The sequence below is a fragment of the Peromyscus leucopus genome, chromosome 1 (genome assembly GCF_004664715.2).
Source record: "Peromyscus leucopus breed LL Stock chromosome 1, UCI_PerLeu_2.1, whole genome shotgun sequence".
In the NCBI taxonomy this organism is placed as follows: domain Eukaryota; kingdom Metazoa; phylum Chordata; class Mammalia; order Rodentia; family Cricetidae; genus Peromyscus; species Peromyscus leucopus.
The window spans coordinates 106,880,629-106,892,320 of record NC_051063.1 but is presented as its reverse complement, the minus strand read 5'-3'; the positions used below and the strand labels follow the sequence as shown (position 1 = coordinate 106,892,320).

General features: G+C 37.7%; 1 protein-coding gene across 2 annotated transcripts in view; it reads right to left on the bottom strand.

Annotated features, from left to right (window-relative positions):
• Positions 1–4,329: 4,329 nt before the first annotated feature.
• Acer3 (alkaline ceramidase 3) overlaps positions 4,330–11,692 on the bottom strand; it is an 80,129-nt gene continuing 72,766 nt past the window's right edge. For both annotated transcript variants that reach the window (XM_028877466.2, XM_037197306.1), the window contains exons 10-11: positions 8,563–8,608; positions 4,330–7,879 (exon numbers count right to left, since the gene is read on the bottom strand). In XM_028877466.2, coding sequence (XP_028733299.1) covers positions 7,826–7,879; positions 8,563–8,608 — 100 coding nt within the window. In that variant the 3' untranslated portion in view covers positions 4,330–7,825. The remainder of the gene's footprint in view (positions 7,880–8,562; positions 8,609–11,692) is intronic.

Here is an 11,692-nt window from a genome sequence, read left to right as displayed (position 1 = left end):
TTTTAAATGCCATATTCTGTAGATCTCTGAAGGGTTTGAAGATGACCTGTCTAAAACATCTCTGCTCAATTTTTAAAACATATCTAATATGACTACAAGTTCTATTGTAATGTCTAACTACTAACTTTCATTTCTTTATATCCTAGTAGTTGGTAATAATAACATTCAAGGATCAGAAATTTGTATTATATTGTTAAATGAATGGTATAAATACAATTAGAAATATACATATAGCATTTTCTAACAATATCAGTTTCAAATTTGTAGTAATTGTCTTTTTCTTTTCTTTTTTTTTTTTAAACAAGAACCTTAAATCTAATCTCCTTTGCTTAGCCTTTTTCTTAACCCTTGACAATAACTTGTAACCAACCCCCCTAAATACTGAAAATTATCCCAGACCCAAAACCCATTAAAAGGACCAAAAAACCACCCACCCCACACCACCTCTTTGGGAATGTGGGCGACGTAGTCTTAAAATTGCTTCCTGCTGGGTATGGGCGAAGTTTTCTTTATCCTGAAAGAAAAATTTTTGGTTAATTGTCAAATTCTAGGAGAGGTAACTATATCCTTCATTATCCAGTCTGTGTATAATGCCAAAGTTCAGGGTTTATCTCAAGTCCTTATTCAAGTAGTCTTTGAGACTGGATCATCTCAGCTAGTCATCTCAAAATTGCTCTGAGCACCTTGTAGTTCAAAGCTGATCTGTGGATGATGTTTGTCAGCTTAATGATATTATTATTGTCCACGTGGAATTGTTGTTGTTGTGGGGCCCCATCTTCTTTCTGGAGACTTCAGTTGATGTTAGGCCTGGCCATGATTTCCTGCAGAAAACTGATAAGAGACTGGAACATAAAAACATATATATGCAGCTAGCCTTTTTTCTAGAATTAGTTAGTACTCTATATGACCATTCATATCTTAACAAAGTTTAAAATGTATATATATCTATATATCTTTATATGTTAATCTTGTAAATTTTGGTATAAAATTCATACTTTAAGAAAAGTTTAAAGAATCAGAATAGAATCAAAGAGTTGAGATTAGTAATAGAATAGTCCCTTAATTAATTTTGCTTTTGTCCTGTACCATAGCAGAAGATGGCTCTTATTCTGGCATGATACAGGGAGTTTGCATTTTCCTTTTAACAACATGCTTGATTTTAAAGAAGGAGAGAGCCATTCTCCAACTCCAAAGTCAGCTTTAAATTTTAATTGAACTGGGACTGTTAGAAAACCAATAGTGTTAAATCTTTAGAGAAAAGCAGAAACAAACATTTAGGAAGACATAAAATTTTTCAGATAATATATACCCATACACCGTTTCACTCGGTTTCTTGGGATAGATGATTTGTCCCTTTTCTTCAGTTGTCTCATTTGTCCAGTGTTCTTCAGATTCCTTAACCTTCATTCTCCTAAAAGACAAAAACAAAAACCTTTCCCCAAGACTAATTTTGGGGATGTTCCTTTTTGGCAAGTTATTATCTGATTAAATGAAAAGGCATGTGTTACTGGTACAAGTTAGTTTAAATTGGATGTTCATGCTGGTTGATGAACTATCACCTCCTCAATTAAGAGGTCTCTCTTGTTCAAATCGAACCTTTATCAATTTTGATGGTACCCACAGCTTATCTTCTCCTGTAGAAACAAAAGCAAAACCTCGTCCCCAATGTAATACATACCCTGGTTTCCATTCTGAGGTCAGCACATCCTTAAAGTATATAGGCTGATTTAATTCTGTAGTTTTTTCTATTATCCAATGTCTCTCAGTCGGTAGAGCATGAGACTCTTAATCTCAGGGTCGTGGGTTCGTGCCCCACGTTGGGTGCCAGTTATAGATGTAACCAACCGTCCCACCAAATAAGAAACACAGAAACAATGTGAAAGAGAAAGCCGAGAGGTCAGAGCTCAGAGCCAAAATCTCACCCTTCCGCCTGTGGTGTCCCAGCCTCCCGAATGAGAGCCCTATTTCCTGACTGTTCGTCTATTTAAAGAGACAGAACAAGCCACAGCTATCTCACCTCACCAGTTCCTCAGCTGGTCCTGTTTCCTCAGACTGGAAGCTTCTGTGTCCTCATCCCAATAGCTCTCAGCTGAACTGTGTTGCTCCAAAGCCTGAAAGCTTAACCAGCCAAATGCTTCTAGTTTCTGGGTCTCACGCCCTATATATCTTTTTGCTTTATATCACCACTCCCTGGGATTAAAGGCTGGCTTTCTGGGATTAAAGGCGTGTGCCACCACCGACACACTCTTGCTATGGCTCTAATAGCTCTGACCCCCGGGCAACTTTATTTATTAACATACAATCAAAATCACATTTCAGTATAATTAGATTACCACCACACGTTTGGTTCCATGTTTGAGGTCAGATCTGTGTTGTTGCTGTGTGTGTGTGAGTTGCTGGGAACGGAACTTAGGGCTTCATACATGCATGATGGGTAAGCACTCTACCCACTGAACTGTTTTCTCAGCCCTGTCAACAACTTTTGGCACCTAAACATGATGCTCTAAGGATGAACTCCTTTCACCAGAAGAGTAGTCTGGACAAGTGTCAGGTACCAGAATGTGCCCACTATGCCCAACCACTTAATGTCACCTCCTCAGGTAGATGCTGGCAAGCTTTTTCAGGGACTTGGACTTGCTTGGTTTGGGCCACAGTCCACTGGTTTATTCTGAGCTGGTGAACAGTCAGCAGTATGGTGTCCTCTGTGGTTTTTTCAGTGTGTGTGGCTTCAGAACATTTGGTTTAATTTGTTTTTAGAATGTTTGGTTGCTAATTTGTTAGCATTCAGCCTCTTAACTCTTTGCCACCACTTTAGTGTCTAATTTATGGAAGAATATTTGAATAGTTGTCATTTGGTTCCCTAGATGGTTGTGTTTGGTAACTGTATAAATTCAAGTTATAAATATTTTAAAACTGGATAAATATAACTAAAGATAATTTGATTTTATGCTTCCTAAAATAGGGAATATTTGATTTCACACACACACAAACACACACACACACACCCACACACACACAAATTTGAAGACATGGACAACAATTAAAGATTACAAATGGACAGCATACTTTAATTGAAATTTTATTTTATTTTTGGGTTTTCAAGACAGGGTTTCCTCTGTGTAGCCTTGGCTGTCCTGGAATTCACTCTGTAGACCAGGCTGGCCTCAAACTCACAGAAATCCACCTGCCTCTGCCTCTTGAGATCTGGGATTAAAGGCATGTGCCACCACTACCAGGTCTAACTGAAAATTTAAAACATGTAAAAAAAAACCCTGAAAATTTTAATATATAATTAATAAGAGTTTTAAAACTACATCTAAGATAAAGAAATGTTTAAATATGAGTAACAAATTAATAAAAGGTTTAATAAAGATAAATTTAAAAAAAAAAGGCTTTGTTTTCTGCACTGACTTTTTCTCTTTACCTTCAAACAGAAAAAAATTTTCTAGCAAAGAAAAGAACTGTTAGTCTATTTTAGGATAAAACCTAAAGAGAAAAGAGATCCCACTCTAAAAATCCCCTGTTGTGAAGGTGACCCTCTGTTAATTAACTCTTAAACAAGTAAGGAAAATAAACTAATCCTACCTAACAGCTTTACCTTGGAACTTTCTCCTCTCATTAAACCTTTCTTACATCTCAAAGAGGTCGAGTTTTAATTCTGTATGAGTTCTTCTTGCTGGGTGTACCCTATTCTAATTATGTCATGTCTGTTCATGGTAATTGTTTTCATTTCATCTTTGTCATTTTGCATCCTGAGAAAACTAAGTGATAACAGTCTGTGACCATTTCATTTATACATACAAAAACTTCGTTGTGTGCTTCTCTTAGCATGCCTAATTTTGCTTTTAAGATTTATGTGTACAAGTGTTTTGTCTGTATGTACGTGCCACACATGTATGCCTCAGAGGTCAGAAGAAGGCATTGGATCCCATGGAACTAGAGTTATGAATGGTCATGAACTACTTTTGGGTGCCGGAAATAGAACTCAGGTTTTCTGCAAGTGCAACAAGTCCTCTTAATTGCTAAGCTATCACTCCAGCCTCATTACTAGGCCTAATTTAAAACATGTCAGAAAACATGAATGTGTGAGAGATATATTAAAAGGCCCGATAAATACATACTGCCATATAATAAATGTAGGTATTCTTAACTCTCTGAAACGTAATGGTATTTTTTTTGCCTATCAAATGTTTTATGAAACCTTAAACTGCTACTTGTGTATATAAAATGAACAGCATTCATTGGCATCACAACATGAAAGCTCCACTAGGCCATTAAATTTTACACTGGATACATAGATTTTTAATAAGGATTTTCTTCTGAAACCGGTTCTGGAAAAGATTAAAATTTTATTTCATTTTTTTTTTAAAGTCAAGGGTAACAAAAATAAAACAGCATCAAAATGCTTTATGTTGATCCCATTCTCCGGATGCTGTGTTAAGAATTCTTCTGTTGGACTGATCCCTTTTATAAGAGTGCTCTTAGTGTACAAGTGATGCGTGTAAGATTTCTGGAACGGTTGAGATACATCTAGAATGATGGATATGTTTGCCAAAGATCTTTAAGTTGAACTTCCTTTCCATAATGAAAATTATAGGAGTTACAATACCATCAAGCAGTAACATTAGACTGGATATACTTACTCTGTATATAATAAAAAGGACATATTAAGTCTTACCAAAAAAAGGAAAGTCTCCCTTATTTTAGTTACAACTCTGCATTACTAAAATCATATTTCTCTGGAGATCCTGGACAGAGATAATATACTGTATCTGACAGGGTATTAAAGCTGGCTAAAGAAGGGCACTAGATGTTTGGAGACAAGATACAGCCTGTAGAGCTTCATTGTAAGGGAGTGGCACCAGTGTCCATAAGACTCAAGTCTCTGCAGCTTCAAGAACACAAGGACCCTACACCTATAGGCTATTAAAAGGCTGAAGGACATAAAGATCTCTTCAGACAACAAACAGGATGCTTTAACTTCTTAAAGGCAAAGATAAACTCTACTATAAATCTGTCAGTAATTATAACCATGTTTTGGTTTTTTTCATTCTTTTTCTTTTGGCACTGTTGGTACTCAATGGTTACAACTCTATACTATCTTCCCCTTAACATATTCTACTACTGAATTTTTTCCTAAAAATTGTTCTTTTGTATTTTGCCATGATCTCAATGTATAACCATTGGTTGGGATTTTTTTATTTGTATATATGGTTTTATTTGTTTGTTTGTTAATTTGTTTTAGCATTCTAAAGGACCATATCCAGAACAATTGCACAGCTTTTGGTTTTCTTGACTCTGGTCCTTTATGGTTGGCATAATCATATTATTCTTGTATTGACAACTTGTTTAAGATTTATTTAAGTGTATAGATATTTTGCTTGCAGATATGTATGTGTATTACATGTGTGTCTGATGCATGCAGATGCCAAAAGAGGTTGTTAGATCCTTAGGAACTGCAATTATGGATGGTTGTGAGCTGCCATGTGGGTGCTGAGAATCAGACCCAGGTCCCCTGCAAGAGCAATTAGTGCTCTTAACTGCTAAACCATTTCTCCATCTTTTTTTTTTGATCCTGTAAAAGCTGTTCTTCTAGGATATGACAGTTTCAAACTTAACTCATTATGATTCATGTCAACTCCCACAACAAAAACTCCAAAGCCTCCTCTCCAACCAATAGATACAATAGGAAGAGAGCTTTGTAGTCTCTCTTTGGCAAGGATTACACTCCTCATCAGCATGGAAATTGTACAAAATAGATTATCATCCTCAGAAAGATTTTTAAGACCACAGCTCTGAGGATGGAGTAAAGTGAGGTAGGCAAATAGGAAGTTCTAGAGGCAAACAAACAAAAAGCAATGACAAAGGAATACTGGAAACACCTCCAACTGAGGTCTATGCATAACAAAACAGTATGCTTTAAAAAAAAAAAAAAGCCCTACCTTCTCTAATTGCCAGAAAAGATGGAGGCTATGTAAATGTGCTATAAAAGATAGAGACTCTCTTGGCCAAGGGCCTTTTGATCTTAGAACTTTCTTTGCCAGTCTTTGGGCCCACTCCCATTCTGGGGAATATTTATCTTTTTTCCTAGTAAAAGATCTCTATTTCCATCACTACCCATGTGTCTCTGGTCCAACTCTTGTTTTGAACACAGGAACCTGGGCATCTCAGTGGGGTGTATTCTGGACTCTGACCCATGCCAACAGTGAAAGTACAACTGAGGTTCTCTTAGATTTATGTTTTGGCATGTCTTGCTTTTATAAAAGGTGTGTTTGTTTAATGGCCATCTGGGAAACATTTTTGGTTTTCAAAATGTAGCAAGACTACCTAATGAACCAAACACTGTTTTGTTTTTGTTTTTGAGACATAGTTTCACTATGTCTCCCTGTTTGGCCTGGAACTATGTAGACCAGGCTGGCCTTAAATGCACAGAGATCTGCCTACCTCTGCCTTTTGAATGCTGGGATTAAAGGTGTGCATCATCACTCTGCCAGGCTAAGGCTAGTTAATGAATATTGGAAAAATGGGAAAGTTGTTTGTTTTTAATCAGTTTTGCATGAGAAAAAAACCCCTACTTTTCTTTTGAAGCCACATCTCAGGATGCAATCAATAGATATATGATCCTTCATTTACTGTTTGTGACAATCAATTCAATTTCTTATACACTCAAATCCAAATTAGAACTATCTGCCTCACAATGAGATTTTATTGCTATTACTTACTTTTCTAAGTTCTAGATGCTGTAAAAGTTACAAGTTAGTACTGTTTTAACACTTGTATTTCTTCTCCTCAAAAAATTAAGGAGCAAATATTTTAATAAGCCTTATGCAAAACATTTCTGACCATTTTACTGGTAGTTAACCCGACATATGTGTCTGGGTATAACCATGACTTCTCTGAGAACTGGAAAATACTATATAATGCAAAAAGTAAAAAATGTACAACTTTCCCAAATAACTTCACTTAAACTATGCTGGCATATAGAATATGGGTAGGCCAGACCACCAGTTAAATTTGCTAGACACAAAAATAATAATAACTTGAAGATTAAAGAAAGCAAAACAGAATTTAACTGGTGAAAGGGACTACATTGCAGAGGTGCTTCCCGAAGAGCTTCTGGAGGGATGATAGATGGCCCACCCTTTTGACTGGCTGTGGGTCACATAGTACGAGACAAATTATTGGAGGTGACAACAGAGCCCAGTCACTGGCAGGTCAGAATTTGCTTACAGCACTCCAGCTAGCACCAAGGCAGATAGTAAGGAGCTACCTAGAATCCCACGGCCAGGTCTTTTTTTTTTTTTCTTTTTCTTTTTAATAATGGAAAACCATCTGTGAGGTTAATATAATAATATAAATCAAAGCTGACACAGCTAAGTGCTGGCTCAGAGTCAACCATCTGAATATGGGATTTTGCTAGTCCTTAATGACTTTGTTCAATATTTAATCAAAAATTAAGAAAGGTATAATTAACATGCAACTCTTGTAAAAAAAAAAAAAAAAAAAAAGAAAAAATATTAATTTTTCCATGGATGACCAGCACAAACTGTTAACCTGTTAAGAAAAGCCCAACTTTCCCACCATTCCAGAATATAAATATACACCCCATCTGTATATTTCTCTGTAAGCATCTTAGGTCCAGGACAAATGAGATAAAGCCAGGAGCTGACCACCCAACAGACTGATTGCTCATTCTCTGTGTGGCTGAGTCATTCATTTCTTGTGATGGGCATGGCATCTTTGAATGTGCAAGTCTTTGGGACCTTCTTGACCATCTTGTCAGAAAGACGATAGGTGCTTTTTGTTTTCTTGGTGGAATAATTCATCAGTGTTTCCTTTGAGGTTCAAACATGACCACTGGCCAGATCCCAAAGAGAAACTGTGGAAACAAGTGAGGACAAAATGAGAGAAAAGATTATTCTATGCCTGAATAGAAAGGAGATTTACAATCCCTGGGGGGTCTGGACTGTAACCTGTGTTAGGTTTGTTAGAATGAGCGGCCTGAGCATAGCAAGGGCCTTGCATCCGATCTCAAAAACGACCTTTACTTAATTTATTTAAATATACTAAGTATCTACTTTGTCAATGTGGAAGTAGGTATTTAATCTGTTAATTCCTAAAGACATCTTTTGGGGGGATTTGTGTGCACATGCACATATGCAAATGCAGTGCTTGTGGAAGTCAGAGAGGGCACTGGATCCCTTAGAGCTGGAATCAGAGGTGGTTGTGAGGCACCTGACGTGGGTGCTGGGAATGGAACTTGGGTCCTTTGAAAGAACAGGACATGCTTTTAACTGCTGAGCCATCTCCCCAGCCCCTTAATCTTCACTTCTTCCAATAATGCTATAATGTTGCTATTAACAGCTCCATTCTGTTGAAGTAACTCAGTTTTAAAGAAGAGATTTGTCTAAGCTCACATATAGTGGATGGATAACGAACACTTCAGAATTCATGTCTGATGTTCCAAAGTCTGTGCTGCTCATAGCTCTCTGTTGTCTTTTACATCCATGTGATCTTCTCAAGACCAACACCACCACCCTGCCCTTTACAACATAGACTTACCTTCACTTTTGGCCTGCATTTCAGGTAAAGTGTTCTTGTATATAAACTGAAAGGAAAGTAGAAAAATAAATTTCTTAGACAAATCAACTCATAGACTGTAATTTCAGGATGTTTGTAGTTTAGGACATTATGATGTCCCATGTGGTTGGTATCATTACTCTATCTTTGCAAATGCAGCTCTATCATTAATTAAATAAACCTATGAGAAACCCAGAGAGGTAACAGTTTCTTTGGTGTCTGTCTTTAAAGTGAGTCACTGCTGGAAGTGAGATTAGATCAGTAAAGCAGTGCATATAGCAAACATTGCTGAATTTTTTCCCTGAAAGTCATGAGGTTGTCTATAATATACAACATAGTGTTATGTATACTACATTATTTAAATGTATTTGAATAGTAACAAATATATCATGACAACATATACAAAACCTAATTTTCTAGTATTTCAAACAAGAATGTAAAGGTCAAATGAACCTCATTAAGTTTATAAAATTTAATATGGCTATGCTATATTTTCCTGTACTAAAGCTGGAACTGCAGGGAATGGCAGTTCAGAAGTTACCTGGACATTTGCTAGCTATAAGACTTTGAATTTGTTAATGTTAGCAAATGTTAGCACACGCCTTTAGTCCTATCACTCGAGAAAGAGAGATCCATCTGGATCTCTGTGAGTTCAAGGCCACACTGGGAACAGAGCCAGGTGTGGTGGCACATGCCTTAAATTCCAACACTAGTTAATGTGGTGGTATTCTAATTGTACTGAAATGTGATTTTAATTGTATGTTAATAAATAAAGTTGCCCAGGGGTCAGAACTATTAGAACCATAGACAGAGTGTGGTGGCGGCGGCGGCGCACGCCTTTAATCCCATAGATCTCTGTGTGTTCAGGGATATAGCCAGCATTGGAGACATATGCCTTTAAGACCTGGGGGGCTGTACATACAGACAGTGACGAGGCAGTCACATGTTTGGGTTTACAACCAATGAGAAGGCAGAACAAAAGACTATGAAAAGATGGACAGACAGGAAATAGCTCTCTTTCGGGAAGCTAGGAGCTCACAGGAGGAAGGGTAAGATTTTAGCTCTGAGCTCTGACCTCTCGGCTTTCTCTTTTACATTGTTTCTGTGTTTCTTATTTAATAAGACGGTTGGTTACATCTACAAGTTAACTATAAAGGTCTGGAGGTCTGTACAGACAGACAGGAAGTGATGTAGCTGGGCGGACAGAAGAAGTGAGATGCAGAACAGAAAGGCATATAGGAAGTAGCTCTCTTTGGCTGAGGATCTCCAAGTGGTAAGAACGTGGCTGGCTTCTTTCTGCTTTTCTGATCTCGTTTTTAACCCCAATATCTGGCTCCGGTTTTTATTTTTTTATTCTTATTTTTATTAATAAGACCGTTTAGCACTTTGTCTTACAGCTGATATTTTTAAGTATTTATCCAACAAAAAACCTAAACAATTGCTTTTAGTGAAAAGTTTATTAGCACAATTTAGGCTGACAATAATGCAGAAGTAGTTTTTCACTGGACGCGGTGGCACTTGCTTGTAATCCTAGTACTCAGTAGAGAAAAGCAGGAGGGTCTTGAGTTTGAGGCCAACCGAGGATACTTAGTAAATTTCAGGCCATCCTAATCTACAAGGTGAGAATATCTGGGGTGGGGAGGGAGCAAGTCATATTCAACTTAATTATTTCAACAATCTATTAAGTATTTAACAGAAGAGGAAATTGAGGCTTGGGGCCAAATAAGCAATTTGGCTTTGTCTTCTAGGTAAAACGGCAGACTAGCAGTTGCTTCTGTGTGACCTGGTTAAGAGGAAAAGTCAGTATAAGAAATAGACCTTATCCCAAAGAGAGAAAATCTTTGGAAATTCATACAGGTAGTAATAGATCAGCTGAAAAGTATAGAAAGAAAGGTAATGTATCAAAAAGCAGCCAAGCTAAGAAAACGGAGAGTAAATCCCCCCCCACCCCCCCACCCCCCCACCCCCGCCTAAAGCTAACTTGCAACAACCCAAGTGTAGGCCTCATCAACTGAGAATAACCCTGGAGTCTGACTGCTCTGAGCCTGAGGACAGCAGGTAGGGCAGCCTCTGGAACTATCTATTTGCTGTTCACTTGACATCCACTGCTGAATTCCTCCTGCAGGATGATCAATACTTAGTGTTTGTAAAGTATGAAGTCAGGTCTTCTGCCCATACAGACTTTTGTGCTTTGGTTGCTTCCCTAGTCCCCACACACTTGGGAGAGCCTCTCTAGCTAGAACATGAGCTACCTCAGAGGTATAATACTGGGAGTCTCCAGAGAACCTGCCCAGTTCATGGATTGACTACAAAGCTAAGTGTGGTCAGCTAAGACTCTTGGTACACAAAGAGGCCACTAAAGTTAAGACAGCTCTAGCGAACTTTGGACAGTTGTCCAATATAGGCTCCTCACCAGCAAAAAGCATAGCAAAGATGAGTGTCTACAACTTAGTAGGCCCTGTGTCTATTATTAACCATCTCCAAGTTTCGAGGGCACAGAAAGAAGCTGTTCCAAGGCTTGCTCTATTTCTCTTTCCTATTTTTTTTTTGCCTCTGTGCATCCTCCTTTTTCTTTTCACTTCACTTTTAGTAGTATTTCTACTTTATTATACATATTTTTAAGAAGCAAGACTTCTATGTTTTTACTCTCTACCCCTTTTTCTTGTTATTTTGAGGCAAGGGCATATGTAGTTCAGGCTGGCCCCCAATTCACTATGTAGATGAAGATGACTTTGAACTCCTGATCCTCCTGCCTCTATCTCCTGGTGCCATCATGCCCAGTTTTATGTGGTGCTGGGGATGGACCCCAAGGCTTTGTGCATGCTAAGCAAGTATCCACCAGGTGAGCAAATTTCTAGATCCTTTTCTTTTTGCCTGTGTTTCCCTTTTCCATCCTTCCTACTATATTACATATTTTTACTTTACCTTATTTATTTTTTTGCCTTTTTGAGACAGAGTTTCTCTGTGTATACCTGAAACTTGCTCTGTACACTAGGCTGGGTTTGAACTCACAGAGATCCACTTGCCTCTGCCTCCCAAGTGCTGAGATTAAAGGCTTGGATTACTACTGCCTGGTTCACTTTATTTATTTATTTATTTATTTATTTATTTA